This window comes from Dermacentor variabilis, chromosome 4, assembly GCF_050947875.1.
Source record: "Dermacentor variabilis isolate Ectoservices chromosome 4, ASM5094787v1, whole genome shotgun sequence".
Classification (NCBI taxonomy): domain Eukaryota; kingdom Metazoa; phylum Arthropoda; class Arachnida; order Ixodida; family Ixodidae; genus Dermacentor; species Dermacentor variabilis.
The window spans coordinates 144,940,996-144,964,546 of record NC_134571.1 but is presented as its reverse complement, the minus strand read 5'-3'; the positions used below and the strand labels follow the sequence as shown (position 1 = coordinate 144,964,546).

Here is a 23,551-nt window from a genome sequence, read left to right as displayed (position 1 = left end):
AATGGTAAAGGCTCCAAATAGCGCATTCTGTTTAACATTATAGTTGACAATATTAGTTCAGTAAAGTAAGGGTAGGTCGCGTAATGTTTTGAGCACATAACTGGCACTTTAGTAGAGTAAGAGTGTACAAATGTATTATGTGACACAGGATTACGCGGTGTATTAAAGCGTTGGCGTTAAGGGCCCCGTGTCGCAAAAGAAATCTGAGGTTGGCTTGTTGCGTAGGAAGTCATTTCGTGAAAAATCATTCCGAACCACAACTACGCAGGCCCTCCGCTTGGCGCAGAGGCGTTACGAAACTAATTGAATTCTTCAAACTAAAATGCGTCAAAAAATTTTGAAGTACAATCTAAACACAACCTACATGCGTGATAGATTGGTATTGTAATTTGAATATACCAGAAAACATAATTCTATTACGGGGAAGTTCAAACACAAACCCCCTTTTCAGCGTGTCTACGGTTCTAAGAGCTGCGAGGCCAGCTCGGTTCCTTGCAACACCATCGAGATGGCGCTCGGCTCCGGATATCCGCTATAAAGCTACGATTGCCGGGAAGCTGGACAACAGTCAGCAATCTTTGAATGCTATCGCGTTCCACTCTTAAAGGAGAAGCTTAAACGTCCTCCAATTTTTCGAGAGTGTAATACATCACAAAAAGAAATTAAACGGTTGATGTAAGAAAGTGGCTATTGCAGATTGTTATGTCGGTCCTTCCTCCTACAATGGTAGTAATTATGTTGATGAATATTCTAGTAATAACGATCATGACTGCCCATGTATTGAATATCCAGATGGGCGCGAAATGGAGAACATCTTACTAAGATTTAGGTGTACGTTAAAGAACCCCAGGTAGTCGAAATTTCAGTAGCCCCCACTATGGCGTACCTCATAATGAGAAAGTGGATTTGGCACGTAAAACCCCATATATTATTTAAGGCCGATACATCGAAAGGAAAATTTCTTTGTAGCTAGATTTTAACTAGTTTTATATGTCTCCCTTTAGGCAGTCTTACTTTAAGTTATCTACCAACAAAAATTCTAGTTAGTAGTGGCACAAAGATCACATTTTTCCCTAGAAGCAGCATATTGTCGTTGTTAATTATGCACTTGCCATTGCTACTTTGTTATTAAGAATTATGGTTGCTATCCGTACCTGCTCATTTCAGCACGAAATGACCAGTTGATGTAAAAGAAAAGGATGCGTCTGTATCAGTGCGCTTAGACAAGCCTGACCTGAACAAAAGGCAACTTGCAAACCCTTCATACACGTGCAGGTGAAAAAGCCAGCTTTAAGGAATGTTTCATGTCAAATGAATGAATCACACGATGCCGGTATTTTTGGTATATACTTTAGCCAAATATACTTGAGTGGTCTCTAGAAAAAATATGGGCATGCATTTATACTTATGAGGATCACAATGTTGAACCTATAATTTTCAATAAATCTGTAAGCCTCGGACCCCTGCTATCACTCTCCATTTCCATGCTCATATAGGTTGAAGTGTTTGTTGAACCACATTTTGTCGTACAGTGGCTTATTGAAATGTTTTAATTATCTTTCAGTACACTCCACGTTTGCTACCGAAGAGGATACCATAACACGTGTGACGAGTACTAAACCGTCTAGTGCTCTGCCATCGGAAACGCCAAACCAGTGCTCCCATGGCCAGTTCGACTGTGGAGATGGCATCACCTGTGTCCCGTCTTTGTTGTGGTGCGACGGCATAAGTGATTGCCCAAATGGACTCGACGAGGACTGCAGTACGTGGCTGCTCATAACCCCTTGAACTGGCCAATAGTGGGCAAGGTTTTTTTTTGGAACACAAAACTAAGACCGCTAAGTTTCCTGATCACTGGGGGCGAGCAATTCTTTTAGCTTTCACTGCCATGTGAGCTTCTACTGAAAGGAAAATCCACAAAAACATGATAACGAGTAATGCAGGACGTATTGACAAAATCACGGTGAATATTAGTTATGGTGGTATTTGTGCCTTGAAAGACAACATGCAAAGCCTAAATAAATAAAGATCTGCCAGAACGTTGAGACTGAAAATCACTGAACATAACGCATATGAATAAAAAGGAAGTCTTCGCAATAGTGAAAAAAATTCAACCAAGCTTACTCCGCCTTGTTGATAGATAATGACAAGTAATTATGTGTCCGGTGCCTTTTTCTAAGCAGCCAGATATATTGAAATACTTAATTGTCCATAGAGCGTGCCTAAATGTTGCACAGTGATAGACAGTCTTAGTACACCAGAAATTTAAAGTATCATAAGCTGTTTGCTAGAAACTCCGTGGCTCTTGCCCAAAAGATGCTATCATATTTTTGATGCTTATCACTCTTTGCATATGTTGTCCTCTTTTACTAAATGCTCAAAATAAGAACGGGAAGGGGGCCAATAGATTGGGAGTAGCCCACAGTGGCATAGAAGAGATAGATATACAAGTATAAAGTTTCTCCGACAGGCCGGCCAACGTTTTAATCGGCGGATCTACCTTTGTCTGAAGCAAAATCTATCTATTGAAACGTTGTCAGCTTTTTTGTGGCACTTTATTCCTCCTTATGCGGCGTTATTATTTCACTCAATAAAAGAAGTGTACACCTGACAAAGCTAGCTTTGTGCCCCGCATCAGTGAAGTGTTATTCCGCTATATTTCTGTGCGTTGTCAGGTGCGAATCTATGCCGTACTAGAGGTCTCTATATTGTGAGTACACTAATAAAAAACAAAGTTTATGCACTTGTGCACAGTCTCCCAGCAAAGGTCTTCAGCTCGGTGTTGCTCTCTAGATGTGAAAGCTTCGTTGCAAGACATCCACGCGACGGTAGACTCATGTAACTGTTTAAAAGTTGTAAATAACTAGTTTGGCGAAGTCTGTAGAAGGAAAGTCTTTAAAAACATAGAATTAAAGTCTCAGCATACGCTGACTAAAGTACACGTACATGTCATGTTTTATTTAGGAGGGCTAGTTGGGTCCTGTTGAACTGTTTCGCTAGTTCGTTATGTTTTGTGAACGCTGCGGTAGGCTTAAAAATTACAGAAGTAGAAGAGAGCACCTTTCCTGTCCGCCGCGCCTGTCTTCAATTCCTGCAACTTTTGCGCTCAGTACAACGTTCACAATGCATGTGATGTATTTACTTGCGACTAGTATTAGAATATTGACGCCTCAACAATACACTAAAGCTTCCAGCTACTGGTGATGCCGAAGTCACTTAGAGCCTTCAGAACCTTTTGGTAAGCTTCACCATACCTTTTGACAATTATCTGGATGAGCAATTTATGATTAGGTCAAAACGCTCCTTGATTTTGCAGATGAACTTCTCCTGTGTGCATTTAACGGCATGTTCCAGTCACTTTGAAAGCTTGGTTGATCTTGATTTTACTTGCTACAGAACGCTACGTACAAGCGTAAATTTTGCTACATGCTACAATTTCTTTATCCTTTTGTTATTTTCTTGAAATCGACCGAATAACGTTTGAACTAAGGTTAATTGATGTAACCATTTACTGTATTTTCACTTCAGGTGCCACGAACATGTGCAAAGAAAATGAGTTCCACTGCCCAAGCCGATCTCCCAGCGATTGTCTTCCAAGTTTATTCCTCTGTGATGGTACTGATGACTGCCTAGGCGGTGCGGACGAGTCTCTTTGCGAAGGTGCGTCGCCTATACAGCTAATTATCTGGTAGATTGTAGCGTCGAATACTGAACTTTTCAATAAACAGTGTATCAAAGGAATGTATCAAAGAACAATGGGCGTAGGTCATGTATTCTAGGAGTTTTTGTTTTTGGTGCCTCATTTCAAGCACCATACAAGAGCTTTTAATTATCTGCCTTTCTATCTCAAATACTTGAAGAGAAGTATTTCAAGGTCATGCAAGATTGACACAGTGGTATCCCATAGTATATACATAATAGAAATTTGAAGTGTTCACATAAAATCAATTGTTCTTATGACCCATGAATATGCACATGTGGCTCGCCACATTCTGGAATAACTTATGTCTAATATTTTATTTATTTCTGCGCACATCTTTTCCCACACATAACCATTGAAATGAATGTCTTTACTTAGCCACCTTAAACATAAATTTCCGCTATTCATCCATTTACTAACCTGATTGCTTAGGCTCATGTTACACGCTAAATTTTTAATAATATGAGAACGATTACGCCGCCTGGACTTTTTCTTGAGCGCCACCTTTTGTACATGCTGCTGGTTTAACCTAATGTTCAAACAATTCAGAAAAAATGAAACTTGGATGCGCAAATGGTCTCCCCAAGGCGCTTAAGATAGCATGTGTCATGCTTTCACTCTAGGTTGTAGCGCATGGCTATGCAGCTAGGTTGCATAGCTACGCAGTTGCACTTCGCAGAGTACTGGGTTGTTTATATGCTAGGCTAAGGCTGCAACATAAAAAAAATGCAGAAACTCCACTGCAATTGTCTAAATATGCGCAAATATAGCCCCCTATTTCAGCCGGCCCACACCGAAATGTTAAGTTGGCCCACCTCCAAATTTGAAGTTGGCCTACAGCCAACTTTCAGTTGGGCCAGCCCTCAATTTCAAGCTAGTCAACCTCCAAATTGCAGTTGGCCCACCCCAAGTATAGGCTTCTCCCATGAAATTTCTAAGGTAGCCTATGTATCACTATCGGTATGCATAAATCTCACCATATGGGTATTCTCTCTGATCAATTCTTTTTAGTTCGATTGTTGCTTCTCACTTATAAAGCTACCAGTCATGTACATTTATGGTATTATAACGATTAAAGGTCTTAACATCGCAAATTACGCATATTTGTGCATATACAAGGCATTACACTTTTTGCGTGACTGTCAGATTTTGCTGGGGTACTCGCCTGAAAATGCTTACGCGCAAAAATACCTGAGATTGCTGAAAGATGTCGAGATTTCGGATACGGTTTTCATCACAACCCCTGTGTTGATTTCAGATGCTAAAGCTGATCAATGAAATCCCGGAAGATGTCAGCACTCTTGTCCAAACATTGCTGAATTTTGCTCTCGCATTTCATTCCAACAGGGCTATCTCTAGGGGGTGCAAATGAGATTACCACATTACACACAAAAAAAGAAACGACGCTGATGCATCACACTACTACAAAAAAAGGATAGAGCAAGATGTACAGTGAAGCCGATGCTTAGGTGTTAGCTTGGGTCCACGGGAGACGGAAGCTGAAAACTGGCATAGTCTGCGTTTAAAGTGTACATAAACAGTCGGGAGAGGGGCCTGAGATAGTGTTAGAGACTGAGCGCTTTACCTGTGTGAATAAACTTTTCTAATGTTTATTTCCAAACAGATGTCTTATAACCCAGATGAACTTAAAATATACCTATATTGTTTTCGTATTATATTTATCAAAGGGCACAGGCCAGCATGTGCAAAGCCTATAGTTATCCAGTGAATACTGCGCGACATAACAGCTCACACGTTTGTATTTTGGTTTCAGAACATAAAGTTGCATCGTCGAAGTGATGCTTTTACCTTAGTATAAAGCATTTTAATATAGAACGTTACGTTACGATAAGTTACGTGAAGTGCTGAAATAGCAAACACGTATAGTGCACCTTTATCGCGTAGAGGAATTTGACAGCGTGAACTAAAACGAAATGATGGATACCAACATTAGTGTTAAGTTCCCACACACGCACTATGTGGTCTGACAAATTCTTAAATATTCCAGGTCAACTCTACTCTTCTGTGTTAAAACGCATTAGAAGTCAGGTACAAGAAAAAGGATTCACGTGCGGAACTTTTAGCCTCCTCATAGAATAATGTACCAAAACAATCGGCAAAATATCATGAGGATAACATAAAATTATAAAGCGTCGGAGAATGTTGTGGCGTGAAGCCTAAATTTGCATACTGATGTTGTCGTGTAAAATGTCCTTCTCCTTCGCGAAAGGACCTCTCAAGGGTGTAAAGATGTGTGATCCATTATTATATTTTCCCAGCATATATTATTATTTCATGCTCTCAAAATTATGTTGCGTAACTAGGCACAAGTCCTAATTAAAGTGATGGGAACGACAACCACCTTTGTTGCCGACCTTGGTAGTGCTTCTCATAGCAAAACTCTTCATTGGACGAAGAAGAAAGGGAGCTCCACGAGCTTGCGGCATTACCATGCACTATAGAACAAACAGATGATTAACCATGATCAACCACCGCTCGATCGTTTGATAAGCGTAATCCGCACTGCAAGGTACACTATTATTACTAATAACAATTAATTTATTCGCAGCCGGAAACAGCGTCCAACAAACAATTTAGTCGTGCAATATATTCACAGATGACAATTTGAACTCTTTTCAATGTAAACAGCAGAACGTATCCTGTAGCAGAGCGGTATCCACGCTGATATCGTCCTCGGGTATGTCTATTAATTACATATGCTGCTAAACAGGAAATTGGAATTACAGGGAAAATGTCCCAGTAAGATGATATTCGGGAAAGGAATTCAAGAAATACGCAGTTTCTCAGAGACAAATTGTAGTTGCTCAAACGCGCGCGCACGCAGGGTTCTCCGTCAGTCTCAAGACCAGTGGAATATCCAGTCGTGTCGACCTAAATAACCTTAGTACCTCTCGCAAAACCATTTCTCGCATGAAAGGTACCACATCATACTAAAATTACTGCGCGAGTACTAAAAGAACCACCAGAAATTCCCGCCAGTCATATATATACCTCGAGTACAACAACAACACGGAGGACTTGCCCAAGCCAGCATGCCGGCTCCTTATAGATGGCGCGACCGCCCAAGCAATATGGCGGCGCCTATGAAACAAGCCCGTAAAGCGCGAAAAAGTGCCGTAGTCACGCTGTAATTTTCGCGTGCTCTTGTGGGCTTCTTTCAGCCTTTAAATAAACCTTTTATATAGCATATATAAAGCGTCGGAAAAATGCATCAGGTATTTTTCATAGCGGCCTTTTTTTCTGATGGACAAATTCGCTCTGATTAAGACTTTTTAGAAGATAATTATTTAATACTTAATTATGGGATTCGGCGGAATACAAAAAAGAAGTCTGGTGCTCCAAGCGACGGTAAACAATATTACCAGGGTTACGTCCACCTACGTGGCACTCCCATGTATTAAAATTTTGGCACAAGTTACATGCGACACCCCGTAAATAGAAAGGCCGTGGCCTTTCTCCCTACCGTTTGAGTGTTGTCCTTTGTGCAATTCATTTCATTGTTTCCGCAATTTTTTTCCACGAGTAATATTTCACTGCGTTAAAGCAGGTATGACTATCCCTGTTCTTTCTTTCATTGCTCTAAGTGCGCTCTCAAGCATGGGACTTAGTTGTGTGCGCGCGCTGGAGAGCATTCAAGCTCAAGCATTGCGCACATGTTTGGGCCTCCCACGATGCACGTCAACCAATGGAACAATAGCGGAAGCTCGTGCTTGTCCTATTCGGGTGTACTTGCTCTGCGAGCCTCTTCGAATGTACCTTCGCGTGTTGACCCGACACAGGCACCATCCTCTGTCATCGCTCCCTACCACACACCCAGGTTCCAGCTTTTCAAGGACTATATCGCAGCATCAGAGTGTTTTGCCGTCAAGATTTTCTCCCGACTGTATTCCGAGAACACCCCCGTGGGTTCTGCCTAAACCTGTCGTTACATTGCAGATCCCTGGAATTACTGAAAAGTCATTCGTTGCATCTATTGGCCTCAGGCAACTAACCCTGTTTCAGATTTCTACAGAGTTCGGAGATACTGTACATGTGTATACCAATGGCTCCGTCACACCATATGCCTCCACTGCAGCATTCGTCATTCCACATATGATCATTGCTCGCCGGTTTAAACTAAACCATAGCTCAACATCAACTGCCGCAGCACTTGTTGCTATTCGGAAAGCACTTCGATTTCTCTCCGAGGAGCCTCCTCACGCATGGACGATATTCTGCGATTGCAAGCCAGCTCTGCAAACGATTGACTGTGTCCTCAGACGGGGCCCGTATTATACTATGGCTATAGAAATTACAGAGTATCTCGACCACGCAACTAGAAATGGCCACAATGTCACCTTTCAGTGGATACCATCACACTGTGGCGTGATAGGGAACGAACAGGCAGACGCTGAAGCGAAAACTGCTTTAGATAATGCTTGTGAAGTGCGCATTCCGTTCTCACGAACAGACACAAACGCCCTACTTCGTCGCGTAAACCGCAACTCTACGTTGGAACACTGGACCCAACCAGATCGACAACACAAGCGATTACATAAATGGGACCAAGAAATGAGATTTCGTATGCCTCACAAGTTCAAAAGAAACCACACGAGCATGGTGCACCGAATTCGCCTTGGTGTCGCATTCACCAACCGTTATAGAAATATGATAAGTGCCAGTGATATTAGCCCAAACTGTGAATGCTGTGAGGTGCCAGAAACACTTGAACATATATTTTGCGTGCGTCCCGCGTACGCGCAAGAACGACAGCAACTTGTCTCTTCCATAGCAAACATCCCTGAGAGACCGCTATCGGACGAGTTTCTTTGAGGCCCTTGGCCTAATGCAACCAGTGCAGCCCTGGTAACAAGAGCCGCTGTAGCTTTTCTCCAAGCCACTGGGCTGGATGCACGCCTTTAGAGATACCACAACTCTGTGAATTTGTATATACGCATCTCTTCCTTATACCATCATCATTCATCAGCCCTTTCCCTCCCCGTCCCTTTTCCCCAGAGTAGAGTAGCAGGCCAGAGCAAGTTATAGCTCCGACCGACCTCTCTGCCTTTCTGTATATAAATTTCTCTCTCTCTCTCTCTCTCTCTCTCTCTCTCTCTAAGTGTTGATTTTTCTGCTCTATGTGGTTTGTTGCTTGCGACTACCTCGTTTCTTGAAAGCATTTTCGCTGACAAAAAAGAGAGGTTGTAAAACAAAAATGTGCATAGAATTTTTATAACATTCACATTTGGTTATTCACTCCCCCCTCAGTGTGCCCTGATTCATTCTGCCTAAACGAGGGTACTTGCTCTTGGACGCTGGAACGCCGGAGTCCTGTGTGCAACTGTTCCGAAGGCTATAAAGGAAGCCGCTGCCAGCTGCTCGCAACGAGTATTTCAGCAGAACAGGACAGACTTAGAGGTAAATGCACCTTCTCTAGGTTCAAAATACGTAAACATCAGGTCAATGAAAATGGATAATTTCTCGTCTTTATTGGTTGGAGAAGCAGTAAGAGTATCGGAAACTGCTTTCTTTCACCACGTTGAATAGTTACCTTGCTCAATTGTGCTCATTATGATTATTTTTTTGATATAGCTCAAGTATTACTTACCGACAAAACAAGCATGCAAATTCCCATGCTATTGTTCATGTGTGTGAATAAGGTAGATGCATATATAAGCCATCAAGATGAGTTATGTGCTTTTGTTGCGTCCGCAATCACTACCTAGGTGTCTATGTGCTGCATTTCCGGAAAAGAGTATATCATATTGTATTGAAAGCACATCACTCACAGCCATCGGTAAATGGAAGGTCTGGCAGAGATTGTGTTCGTCTGTCTGATGAAATTGTTATTGAGAATGCAAATCATTTCCACACATTACAGAGGAGAAATGGCGACGATGTTTTTTAAATGACATGGGTGCAGGAGATGCACTTGTGCTGCTTCTTTATTTGTGTGGTGGCCTATCTAAGCACTTTTGGAAAAAGAAAAAGATGTTCGTGGAAGTTAGGAAACCATGAAGTTGTGCCTTTTTCGCAATAAAAGTATTAAACCTACACCGGAACTCTGAGAAGCGCAGCTGGTACAAGATTCAAGACAAGTTAACCACATAAATACCAAGCCTCTGAACAATAATTACCGCTACTTCTTTTGTTTAAAAACCATATATCCACAACGACAAATGCTGTACTATCGTGTGATAAGTTAGTTTTCTGTTCATCGTCAGTAAAGCGTAGCGTGACGGAATAAACGGCAGATGAAGATATTGCAACACATAGAATGCACTGTAGTTGTAGTACAGACTTTTAGAGCGCATCACTTAGGCGCCCGTCCATGCGCCTCGACGTCGTACCTCGGTGTAACCCAACCAACGAGCACAGTCAAAGATGAAAGCGAACGCGGTGGACGAAAAGCACGAGGATGAGAGGGGAGAGGAGGATGCGCTGGCACCATGAGGCGGAAAGCGGAGGAGAGTATGGCGAAAGCGTCTGAAGAAAACCGTAGTGCGGCGAGAGTGGCTACGAGATGGCGCCATAGTAGCGAGCGTAGTCTGGGTGGTCTGTCGGCGGCAGCTGCCGTCAATCGCACCCCCGCGTCACCCAGGTGCTGGCTCTCGCGATCTCCAGATTAACGAGGCAGTCGCGCTGCACTTCGCTCTATATGCCACGTGCCATGCGAGACAAGTCGTCCACGCCAGCCAGTATATCGCGAAAGGAAAGCACCTCTAGCTCTGAGCTCAAATTTCCCTTTAGGGAGTATTGTAATCCTGGGTGACCTTTTTTTCTATTCTAGACAACTGCAACGCTCGCTTGGTTTTGTTAAGAAGGTACATACATATGAATTTTGTTTCACCTTGGATAACTTGCAATTAAGTTTCCTCCGTTCTCTTTAGAACACATGAAACTCATGGTGTTACCTATCGTTAGAATTGACGCAAAATTTTGAATCTGCCGATGAATAAACATGTTGTAGCATCGAAATGAACTAGAATTTCATTAATTTACAAACATCTGCATACTGAAACGAGGGATGAATACTAATTTTTGTTAATAGTAACACAATTTGTTTTCTGTCGCTGCGACAGTACATAACTGTGCTTTGAGAATACACTTTAGACTCGCCCCCTAGTTTTCGGCATTCATAAACTGTGTATTTTTTGTACACGCAATGTTGGCACCAGTGAATCTCAGGCTTCTTGGCCAGTGTGAATCTTTGCTCAGGACAGTGTTAAAGGGACGATACACTGTGTTTTGCTGACACGGATAATTAAAATTTCTCACCCGTGTACCATGTTTGGGAATACCTTTTCTATGCGGATAAGGAAGTGTTTACAGGCACTTAGAGCATGGCTGCATATTGATAATTTTATCTTAAGGCTATCTGTGATTTCGCCTGTAGCATTTACTTTGGTATTTAACCTGTGCATCTGCTGCGACTGTGCACAAGCTTTTTCATGTTTAATTCTTCAACTCCTGGTTTCAGTAAGGTGGCCAGTAAGGCACAGCTTACTGAACTCTAATTTTTTTTGCACCCTCTGAATTGGCCATGTTCTCTAAATAATAAGGGCAGTTTATTATTAGAACAATGTGATTTAACATTCGGAAAAGGTTCAGTATGAATATATATATATATATATATATATATATATATATATATATATATATATATATATATATATATATATATATATATATATATATATAAATTTTGTTGTATTTCATAGTTGTTTTACAGTGATTCTGATGATAGTGCCGCTAGCTCGGTTCCCTCCTGAGCATTGTTTCCTCTTCTGTTCTTCGTCTATCTTTTCTTCCTCATTTCCATCCTTTGCGTGATAAAGAGTTCCTCACACTTTGTTTGCCCCCGCCTTATGCAATGCCTCCGGGCCTTTAAGGGTTCAATAAATGAAATGAAATGAAATTGCCCTTTTGGCATAATGACAACTCAGTTATTCAAGAATTTTGATAATTCAAGAAATAATAGTAATTTTATTTGGTAATCTTTTTCACTGCGAATTTTGCTCAGGCAACTCTCTACTTTTTGAAAAAGGAAGCCAGTGTCTTTGAGAATAATCTTCTGCACTTTCAAACAGTAATTGCTTCTATGTAGGGCTGGGCGACTATTCGAACTTTCGTATACGAAAAAATATTACGCACTGAACATTCGTATTCGAAAATGAACTATTTACTATTTCACATATCGAAACTAAGCAGATATTTTGCAGCAACCAACGCTGAAAGTCGGGTTGCTATTTTAGAAAAAAGAATCCGCCTCTATTCCACCCTGTGAAACTTGATGTACAGCGAAGCTGTTGCCAACGTTAGGCAAGCACCGCCACGACAAGCAACATACATCACGCGCGCGTGCAGCATGCATGCTCATTCTTCTATTCCCACGAGATCAGGTTGCCTTAGAACACGCACTTATCAAGCGAGATACAACAACGAAAAGGAGCAGGTGCTTGCACAGGTAAAGCTAGGGAAACGATGAAGCATGTTTTCTTAGAACGTGAGGATATCTACCCAGGGATCAATTTAGGCGCTTCTGGCCTCCTTTAAGCCCTTCGATTCAGCGAGAGCAGGAGGAACGTGAACATGTCCGCAATAGAGATTATAAGAGGCGACTGCAATATTGGTGAAAGAAAAGTACAGAAACGACAAACAACGGAGGCGTACAAAAACAAATTTCCCAATAGGAGTTCAGCAAGTTCGCGATGGTAATTCCTCATGTGTATTTTTTCACTTTTTTTCACATGGGTAGGATATTAGGTAATATAATAACAAAAGCTTAGTGGCGCAACCCACCTCCCCGTTCCTAGGGGGGCTCTCATAGCATCCCTCCATCCATCAATCCACACATACATACATACATTCTCATTCTTGTAGGCCTTCCGCCTAGCGCAAGTGCGTTAAAGACCTGATTGAATTTCTCAAATTAAAATGCGTCACACAATTTGTCAAGCACGACTCCCACACAACCTGCAGACATGGTTGGTAGCATCGCATTGTAATTCGAACGCACGAAAAAACATAATTCTGTTACGCCGAAACTAAGATACATAGCCTTCCAGCTTGTGTTTGTTTTTGTGTGAGCACCGCGCGCGTGGAAACGAAAAATTCCGCCCAAATAGAGACTAGCAGCTTCGGTGTAAAACTTAAATTCTGGCATTTTGCCTGACATAATCACAACTTGATTATTAGACTCGCCATGGTGTGAAACTCTCGGTTAATCTTCACCACCCGGGGTTTTTTAACGTGCACTCAATGCACGGTACACTGACGCAATGCCACAGTCACTACCCTACCACGTTGAATTGGTTGCTGTTCTTTGTCTGCTAAACAATGTATCAGAATTAGCCAGAAGTGAAAGGAAGGCCAAAAAAGTTTCCAAAGTAGTGCAACTACACAATGTGTAATTGAGCTTTCTTTCGGTTTCATGGCGGAAGCCTGCATTTTATGACCACCTGTGATTTTTGCTTGTACTGTGTCATTCAGAGTACTTGACAGTATCGTCATGTAGTAGGTACGTCTTTTAAGCTACAGGCAGTGTTATTTGTCTTACAATGAGTCCTTAAACATGTGATAACGGCACATAGGTAATTAAGCAGCATTTATTCTTCGCAACTGCTGACCTTTTTTTTTTGGTAAGCATTTGATTAGCAGCAAACATTTTTTCAGCAGCTATATGTATTCTGGAAAGGCTTCCCTGCAATTCGGCGTGAAGTACGTGAAGAGGCTATTCGTGCAGTTAGTAATCTTATGTTAAAAACTGATCGTAATTCACCATTATACTGACGTATCTTTTTTTTCACTGGTCAATACAAGCGTGGTATCTAAGTAAGCCTAAATATGCGTTCCTGCTTCAAATTAAACGCGTCTGCGTTTTACTATTCGCATTCTATTCGTACCCGATTCATATACGAAAAACTAAATATTTTCCCGCCTCTACCTTTATGTAATAAGTAGTCCCATTTACTGTGCTGTGTCCTCGAAGAACTCATTTCGTTATGTTATTGCTTGAATACACGGTTCGTGTTATACGATGCCCATGTATCTCATTATTTCAGTGGCTCGCAGTTCTGCTTCTATTGTAGCCGGCGTCTTGGTAGCGGTGGCTCTTGTTGCAGTCGGAGTGGTAACAGCAGTGGTTATTAGCAGGAGAAGACGTGCAGCACAGTAAGTATTCTTCCCTTCTTCAACTTTCTTACAGGAGAAGTCTTTCTTAGGGAGCTACAACCCCTCTATGCATATCGGGTACGTTTCTAGCCTCTCTCTCGTGCCCTCGTCCCTGAGATGGAGTGGCCCGAAAATGTGGGCCGATACGTGCTATATCGGGTATGTGCCCGTGAGACCACGAGTCGCTGTAATGTTCCCTACAAGTATTTGTTTAAAGACGTAAGTTCAAATGAGCTCCCGCGTGACTCGACTGCAGTGCCGCGAGCACAGAAGGCCGCTACTGTAACCGTTGGCGCGTTTTCCGAACGGCGACGGTTTCCTGTCGGTCTCGCCTCGTGCACCGTCAATGTGCGACGCCGGCGACAACACAGGCGGTGCACTTCCTCAGGCCGACGTAGAGCGCCCTTAAAACGCCAGGGTTGTCAGACGTTTTTGTAGCTGAGAGGCCACTGCTGGTTCTACTCAGCAGGTGTCGCTCTAAGTTCTGGGTCGCGAAAAGAGGCCGCACCTATCTATACTTTGAACACTGTCCAGTGAGTCCAAGCAGAATGCTTGCCCGTTGCCCTACCATGCTATCGCTGTCAACAACTCGCCCTTTCGGGCGAAACTGAGACTTTCTAAAATAAATCGATCAATAAAGTTATCCTACGTTTGGATTCAAACAGACCACCTCTAGGAGAAAAGTGCTATGCTTTAATGATTACGGTGCAGACGCTTTCTCCCCCGAATGGCCTCAATAATCGGTACTAGTTTTGGCGTGGTGAACCCAGAAAATTATTTAAGATAATTACGCGTCATCATACTCGAAAAAGTGGGCAGACCGCGGAAATGATGGAGTGACAAATGTAAGCCGATTCACAACATAGCGTACTCTAAGCCCCTGCGCCGATCCCGAAGGCGCGCCATCAAAAAACCTGAGTCCGACGCTCCTTCTAATGCCCTCGCGCGGGAGGGGGACGTGATAGAGAACCCTTCGCAATAAATTGACGCCTATCTCAGCCCCAACGTGCTCACGAAGTTTTTCTTTAATAGACTTCAACTGGCGGTATAATCGCCTTCCAAGTCGTTTTTTTTAAATGTCTTAACCTTTCTTTTTTCACAAAAGAGATATTAAGAATATGTTATAGTATTTTATTCAGGCATGAAAAAAAATTGTCTGTTGAAACTATGGGTCTGTAAAATCCATAGTTTTTTTATTATCAAAAGCATTTCGCTTCAGACAAAATTAGGAAAGCTATATTTATGTAGTGAAGTTCTAGTTTCGACATCAACTATTTTATGGTCAGCCACTTTACATATATGCTGCATGTGAAGCATCGTGATATAGAATGAAAGAAGTGAACCGGCTATTTGACCTATTATTACCGGAAGAAACACTCATATTTGAACCTTTCAACTCGTTTTGCTAAACGCCTTACACATATTACACAAAGGTACTGTGTAGGTATAATCAGAAATGTTTGTATGCGTTTGCTACAAATTTAAATATAACTGTTTCCGTCAAATATATTGCTTTACTTTTGCTTGCACAATTCATATTGATTCTTCAAACTCTTGGAGGAAGTGCAACTACAAAGACGCATCAATTCATCGCACCATTGCATGTCCCAAACATCCCCAATCAAAGGCTTTGTGTCCTCCATACTTTTGACAAGTTCTGTAGATTTTTAGAGTACGTGATAGGCAATGCCCGATAACTGCTGGCTTAACCCAGCGTTGGATTACATTATTGTTCTGAAAAACAGTATGCGCAACTCAAAGCCCGCCAACCGCGCCAAAAGTACAGCGAGGTGATGACAATGGGAACTACCGGAAAGCATGGAGACCTTAGTGCAACAGGAAATGTTCTACCACAGAAAAGCATTACGACCAAATGTGATAGCGCTAGTTGGAAGTTTGAAAGCCAACTGTGCACATGCTTCAAGTGTGCAAGTTGGCAGTGCCACCTTCAAATATTTATGCGTGTATAAAAACGCTAGACTGGTATCAGCTAAAGATGTAACGTTGAAATTTCATGCAGTATTATAAATCTATAATAAAGAGGAAATCAGGCATCCACCGTCCGTAGCAATTGCTACAAAGAAAACTTGTACGGGTTCCCGAAAGAAAAAGCCTCACAGTGTAAGAAAAATTCGTCCGGGTCGAGGACTCGGACACGGAACCACCGCCTTCTCGGGGCAACCGCTCTACCATCTGAGCTAACCAGGCGGCTTTGTCAACAGTCGAATTTGTCAACAACTCGAAGCAAAGGCAAGAGTTTGACGTAATAGTTCTGCGGAAAGCTCTAAAGGGAAGAGGAGTAATTAATAGAGGAAAAATCAGACAGCAGTTGTAGGAATTACTATGAACGGGTGGGTGTCTGATTTTGAAACTCGAAGCAAAGGCAAGAGTTTGACATAACAGTTCTCCGGAGACCCGCAAGGTGGACAGGAGCAATTAATGAAGGGAAACTCAGACATCCATCCATTCGTAAGTGTACCATATATTTGCTACTACATATCATGCAACGGGCCAGCGAGTGACTCGTTGAGTCTTAGGCACATATATACAATGCTGCGTGTCTTTCTACACTTTCAGAAATCCACGGTTACTCTATCATGCAGCATCATATGATGTTACGACTGAGGAAACAGGTGAGCTTCATATTATATTCTTTCTCATTTGAATAAATACATTGCTTCAAGCACAATAAAACGCGTTTTTTAGTTAACTGTTACTTTGGGCATTGGAGAATGCCTTTATATTAAAGAAATGCATGGTTCTTTAGGCAATAAATACGAAAGATATAGTGCTGTAATAACAAGGCGCTTAGTAGATATTCACATGTTTACAATGTTGCTAGTTATTGTGAAAATACAAAAAATTGGTTTCAAAGCCAAGTGGGCGACTGATTTCTTGTTAGAGCGCAGCTCTGAAGTACCCGTTCCTGCGGTGAGAGTCGGTGTTGTTTCTCGAAACCGAGCAAATGAACACAACAAAGGCTGACAGCGAACGCGGAGCGCTGCCGCACATAAAAGGCGGTGATAGCGAAGAGAACTCGAGGAGGAAAGCGGAAAAGGAGGGTATGGCGAAAGCGTGAGAAAAAAAAGCGTAGGGACGCCCAAGACGGGACTTCGCGGCGACGACGACTACGAGATGGCGCCAAAGTAGCACGCGCCCTCTATATGGAAACAGCACTGCATGAGCGGAGGTCCGCCTCTGGCAGATGCTGTGAATCGCGCCCACGCGTCACACAGGCGCTGCCTGTCGCGATCTCCCGATTAGCGAGGCAGTTACGCCACACGTCGCTCCGTTTACAACACACCGAACGACACGGATAGTCCGCGCCAGCCAGTACATGGCGATAGGAAAACAAGTATACAGCTGTGCTCAAATTTCGCGTTAAGGGGTATCGTGATCTCCGGTGAATATCTTTTTTTACATAAACGTAGTCTACATGCTCATTCTCGTAGTTTATCTAGCATTAAGAATTTCTGTGTCTTTTCTGTATAATATTTGCGGATAAAATTTTTAACAGGGTATTTTGCTGTCGATAATCAATACAATGTCATATACTCGATTTCTTAGGATGTATGTACAAATAATTATTTTACTTTGAGCTTTACTTTCTTTGTTACAGAGTTTCGTGAATGACAGAGAATCTCGCCTGTAGCAGCATTACAAAAGGGAGGCTTACCCGTGCCTTTGCCTGCAAGGACATTTTCGGTGTTTGAAAGCACAGTTATTTATTTTTACAAATAAAGATCTGCAGTGTGACCCTTTTCACATTTTTTTACTTTGCTTGGTTTTTGTTTCACACAACTATGTACCTAAAGAAATACCTCCTTGATGTCGACGGATATACGCATCACATTAAAGTATGCTAAATGTGAATGGTTTAGCCTCAGATGCTGTCCCTATCTTCATCTGTACCACTGCTGTGACGTGTATATTTTGTGGTGTTCATTACTTACCAAGATGGCAGTGTTGCCATTTCTAAACCCATTATTAACCTCGATTTTTGTTACTGCCAGTGATGATTGATCTTTTGGTACATAAGGACATTTTATACCGTAAATTCAATGTGAAACTTTGTTGAGTCATGTAGTAATATTTTATATACTAGAATGGTGTATTTTATAACGTAAGTTGGGCCTTTATGCCGCAAAACCCGCTGCAGGTACTCAGTCGTAAGTTTTATGTCAGAACTTCTTAAAACAAAATTATTAAAACGTAGAACAGCGCAAAGCTTCACGCATAGCTGGATATTTTTCTAATTGTTACATTAGCATTTTAGTAGGACTTATTTGTTGTTTGGTTGATATTTTTACTGGTAAATTGAAGTGGCAAGTTGAAGCGGCAGAAGAAAGGGGGTTAACCGAGGGGGCCGATTTTTATTAGTCATATCATGAGAAGGCAACAAACCCTGACACCAAGGACAACATAGAGGAAATTACTTGTGCCTAATAAATTGTGTAAAGAAACGATACATTAATGGAAATTAAAGGGGAGGAAAAAACAACTTGCCGCATTTGGGAACCGAACACACAACCTTCGCGTGCGATGCTCTACGAATTGAGCTACCGCGGTGCTGTTTCCCCATCCACTTTTCTTGGGTATTTATGTGTCTTAGTAGAACCATGGGACTGCTATCCAGCGCCACCACTCACAGATCCTGGCGGCGGACGTGGAACGTCCTTTTTGCCGCAGGCGTCACGAGAACGCGATCTTTTTGGGTGAAGGCAACTGGTCAATAAACCCACGCATGCTACCTGAAGGCATCAGTGTTGCCGGATTCGAGACCCTCGTTGTGTAATAAACTAGAAGAAAGGGGGTTAACCGAGGGGCCCGATTTTCATTAGTCATATCATACGAAGCCAACAGACACTGACACCAAGGACAACATAGGGAAAATTAATTAGGGGCTCTCGAATACGGTAACATTGATGCCTTCAGGTAGCATGCGTGGGTTTATTGACCAGTTGCCTTCAACCAAAAAGATCACGTTCTCGTGACGCCTGCGGCAAAAAGGACGTTCCACGTCCACCGCCAAGGTCTGTGAGTGGTGGCGCTGGCTAACGCTCCCAGGGTTCTTATAGGACACATAAATACCCAAGAAAAGTGGGTGGGGAAACAGTGCCGCGGTAGCTCAATTGGTAGAGCATCGCACGCGAAATGCGAAGGTTTGGGTTCGGTTCCCACCTGTGGCAAGTTGTTTTTTCATCTACTTTAATTTCCATTAATGTATCGTTTCTTTACTTCATTTATTAAGCACAAGTAATTTTCCTTATGTTGTTCTTGGTGTCAGTGTTTGTTGGCTTCTCATGATATAACTGCGGCAGGTAATAGGAAGTGCATTGGTATTGCTTTACGAGACGCATGCAGTAATAGATTTTTATTTGCTACATGTTACAATATTTTATAATGAATGCAGCCATAAAATATAAAACCCTGAGTACTTTGTTCAATGAATGTAGAAAAATTAAGCATGAATTGTGGCCACTCCTGCAATGACAGTCGATTTATCGCAGTAAAATAGTGTTGTGTGCTTTTGCTTGGCGCCACAAAAGTAAACACTATAATTCTTGACATTTCTAGCATATCGCGAAATTGTGACTGCGATTGGTTCTGACAGGAGTTATCCTACTTTTAATACATAGCACAATTAGTTACTTTACCACTGGTTATGCATAACTATGATTATACAGTCATAGTTACTTTCCCACAGACTTTGTAAGAAGAGCATGTGTAAATGATTGCTTAATTAAAAACGTATCTGAATATGTTCCTATATTTACTCTTATTGACCGTTACAATGTTCACTATAATAATGACTGTAAACACAACAGATCGTGAACTTCGTCAACATAAAGAAAGGAAGTGGAAGGAATATTGACAACCTTGATAGGAACCTTATTCCTTTTTTGCGCACACAACAGAGCCACAGGTTTTTCTAGCCAGCCAGAAATATTTTGCCGATATACAGGTGAAAATCGTCATAAGCGGTTCGAGAACAAGTAATGCCTCTTGGCACAAATAGAATCCTACCGTAGTTTATTAGGTACACCTTCATTAATTTTCTTGTAACGCTTTAAAAAATACATCGTATATAAAATTTCAAAGCTTTATCATTTAAGGCACTATTTGATAAAACAAACAGATACACTTAAGCTCCGGAAAGCAAACACTAAAGACGTTAAAAAACAATTACCCTGTGCACGCACCAGTGCCGCCTGTAACACGGCTTCTCGATGTTTGGTGCTAAATAGATAAAGATATCATACAGCTGAGGAAAAACTACAACGCTGTCATCTGGTGAGGCCATTTGTAGCACACTGGCCAAATGAGTAAACAGCATGTTCTTTCTTTCTTTATGTTGAAAGAAAAATATTTATGTGTGTTAGTAGGTAAACCGGGACCAATACTGCTGAGTGTCGTTAGTAGCAACCATTGGGACTACAACAAAAAAGTATTAAGCCGCACTAAACCAGTCAGCAAGCTCAGAGCGCCACTTGTGTTGACATTGCCGGCTTAATAGCGCGTCAGTACTATGGAAAAAAGGAATTTAAAGATGTACGAATGTTCGAATGCTCCCGTACATCGTTCGAGCGTTCCCGTACGCTATCATTGAGACACGTTCCCCCCTGACCTATGCATTCATTCCCGCAGTCTAAACGAATACAGTACACCACTCTTTCCATAGACGAAACAAACTCTTTTCGTTGTTGTTTAGTGCAGACATGAAGCTTTCTTGTAGTATTGTTAACGTTCGCGCGCGAACCAGACAATTTCAAAAGGGCTGAAAAGACCACGTCAACGCCAATGCAATTCCCGATTTTCTTCAGATTATGCCTAGCTTGGTGCAAGTACGGCATGGCAACGATTTTTCTGCCTCTGCTCTGTTGGGCAACGGAATCTGGGTGATCATGTCGTTTTCTTAACATGCTGGCAGCCACTGCTGTCGACATTTTCAAGGAGTACCCAGCAGCGCTTAGGCGCGAGACTTGGTTTTCGAAGCTTCTGCGTACAAGGTGATGGCAGGATTTTAGAAGAGCGTTTTTAAAACAAATATTAATGATGCCCCGCTTAACTAGTTCGGAATACGCTGATGAAAATAGCAGAATGGCTTTCTTTCCTCAGGGCTTATAGCACTTCTTTTGCGCTTTACTTCAGTTTATGCAGTACCACTTAGCCCACCTGTGGGTGTTATATTGGGGGAAATTATGCCTGGGAGCTAGCCAAACAAATACTATCGCACTTAAAACGTGGGTCTCAAGGGCTGAACTGCATCTTTCTCATTAAAATACTTCATTAAGAAGTATTTTGGTAGCTCTGCTGTGGGTAGCGTCTTTGCAATAAATTAAACTGTAACATATCCAGCATCACCGAAGAAAGTACATCTACAGAAAACTTATAATGGTGGAAGGGAAAGGGGTGTCGTGTGCTAGGTTTGGCAATGTAGAAAGGGGTCACGTACGGATACAACTTGAGAAACATAAGTTTAGTGTGACTGCAGAGCAGAAGCACACTCAAGACGTCTTCTGTAAGACTCGTTAACCACCGGTATTCTCTTAATTGTAAGTCGAGGTCAGAACGGCCGGTGAACACCAATGGCATCGTATTTTTAACAACAGCGGTTGTCGTGACCAGGGATTACCGCCCAGCTTGTTCACTGAAGAAAAGCGCACAGCTAAAAATAAAACCTCCCGCACTGCAAATGGCCCGCACTGTCACCGTTAATCTGTCAGTAACTCAGAGTACTGCAGCCAAAGCTGCAAGCAATGCAAGCCAGCCAAAAACGACCACCAAAAAAAAATTGGTCTTCTATTGCCTACCCCCTATCGCGATTAGCTCGACGCCCTCTCAACAGATAATTCTGGGAAGGGTCAATGGCGCGCGAAGGGCGAGCCTGCAGTCCTTCTCTGAACACACAGCCGACTGTCATCCCGTCGGAGCTCTCGTCGGTTGACTAATCGATAGTGTTTAGCCTGGTGGGATTTAAAACGTGTCATCTAAATACATTGCAACCTAATGGAAAATGGAACTCTGACTTTTTACAACGATCCATGTTATGTGCTCACTAAGCGGATCGTTTAGATGTGTGTCGGTTTTTTCAATGGAATTGCAATATTTGCTTTGCGAGAACAGTCGAACTTATTACCAATAGACTGAAAGTCTAGCATTATACCTCGGAGCCAATCAGCCTAGGCTACAGCAGAATACTAACCCGCAGAGTGAGATCGGACCAAAATCTTCTACTTTCGCTAATGTGCGCTCAAGATCGGTCTACTGGATATAGGTGGCTTCCGCGACTTGGTGTTCTAGGCTGTCGCCGTCCCAAGTTACAGATGATGATGATAATGATCCTCCGTATAAATGGCACAGGTTGTTCTAAATTGAGCTTTTACTTCTTGTTCTACATTTAAAGACAATGTTTAAGTGTGTTCGCTTAGTTACTGTTGTTGAGCTGAGTGGTTGGGGATCAGTCATGAATCGCGGAGTTAAGTTAAGCAGATAGAAAGACAGGAAATAATAATTTGGATGTTTGAACCGAGGAAGCAAAATTTTTGCAACAAGTAAAACAAAATCAGAAGAACACCGTAATTAAAATAGGAGAAAAAATTATAAATATCAATAAATAAATAAACAAACAAATAAATAAATACATACATAAATAAGTAAACTGTGGTGGAGAGAGGAGATGATCAGACTAGAATGGTAATCAATTAGACCCAATCAGGCAATTTTGGATTGTTAAGCGAGCATTTATGTGCCTGAGCCCAATTATAGATCCTTCCAAAGGTAGGGTCACAGGGACAGATAAATCTAGACCAATATTGCAAAAGTTAGGTTGCAGCAATCTTTTTCTTACTGCGGAAAAACGTCTACAAGATAACGAAAAATTGCCTATTGCCTACGCTTCTACACAGAATGAGCGTAGTTTTGAGGGAGTGGTCCAGACATGTGCAGATTGAAGTGCAGCGCAGCTTCTCGATGCACACTACAAGTCCTCTTCGAGTTTGCCAAAAAATTCTGTGCCATGGGTATACAAGATGTAAGTAATCCACAGACTTAGTTAGCTAGCAGAAATAACATGAGCAGTCAAAGCACATTTCTGGTGAGTCACGCCGCTTAACGACGTCTTCAGTAGAGAATCTCCAATTTCATTGATAATTAGTCGATTATGACCATGCACCGAATATTAACGCATGCTTCTCATGTATCCGCGTACCAATAAAAGAAACGTCATTAAATGAGAGTCCCGAGAAGCGGTAAGGGATGAGCACAACGACAATGAATCAGTTACTATCATGTCTGGAGCAATTGATAGACTTAATTTGCGTAGAGCCAGTGCCACGGCAACTAACTCAGTCAGAATACAGACAGACAGACAGAGAGACAAAGAACTTTATTTTCAAGGTCCTGAGAAGCTTTGCCCTAGGGCATAGCTGCGGCCCGCTCCCACGTGGGGACTGGTGGGCCGAGCTCAACCACAGCGTCGTGGACTCTCTGGACAGTCCAAGTATGCCGTGAAGGTTCTGACCTCTGCATGGCTAAGGTCCATTCTTCTTCCGTGAGGCGATTGGGTCCCTGTAACGAGGCGCATCGTCAGAGCATGTGTTCGAGAGTGCTAGCAGCCCACAGTCGGGGAAAGTAGAGCTAAGAGCCTTCAGACTAAGTCCTTTCCCAACTTGGCCC

The 23,551-nt window shown here is 42.2% G+C and overlaps 1 protein-coding gene across 1 annotated transcript; it reads left to right on the top strand.

Annotated features, from left to right (window-relative positions):
* The first annotated feature begins 803 nt into the window (after positions 1 to 803).
* Positions 804 to 17,629, top strand: LOC142578380 (MAM and LDL-receptor class A domain-containing protein 1-like). The gene is made up of 7 exons (XM_075687774.1): positions 804 to 831; positions 1,565 to 1,762; positions 3,529 to 3,660; positions 8,969 to 9,118; positions 13,765 to 13,873; positions 16,451 to 16,506; positions 17,493 to 17,629. Exons 1-7 carry the CDS (start codon positions 804 to 806, stop codon positions 17,504 to 17,506), a joined length of 687 nt encoding a protein of 228 aa, XP_075543889.1. The 3' UTR covers positions 17,507 to 17,629.
* The last annotated feature ends 5,922 nt before the right edge of the window (positions 17,630 to 23,551 follow it).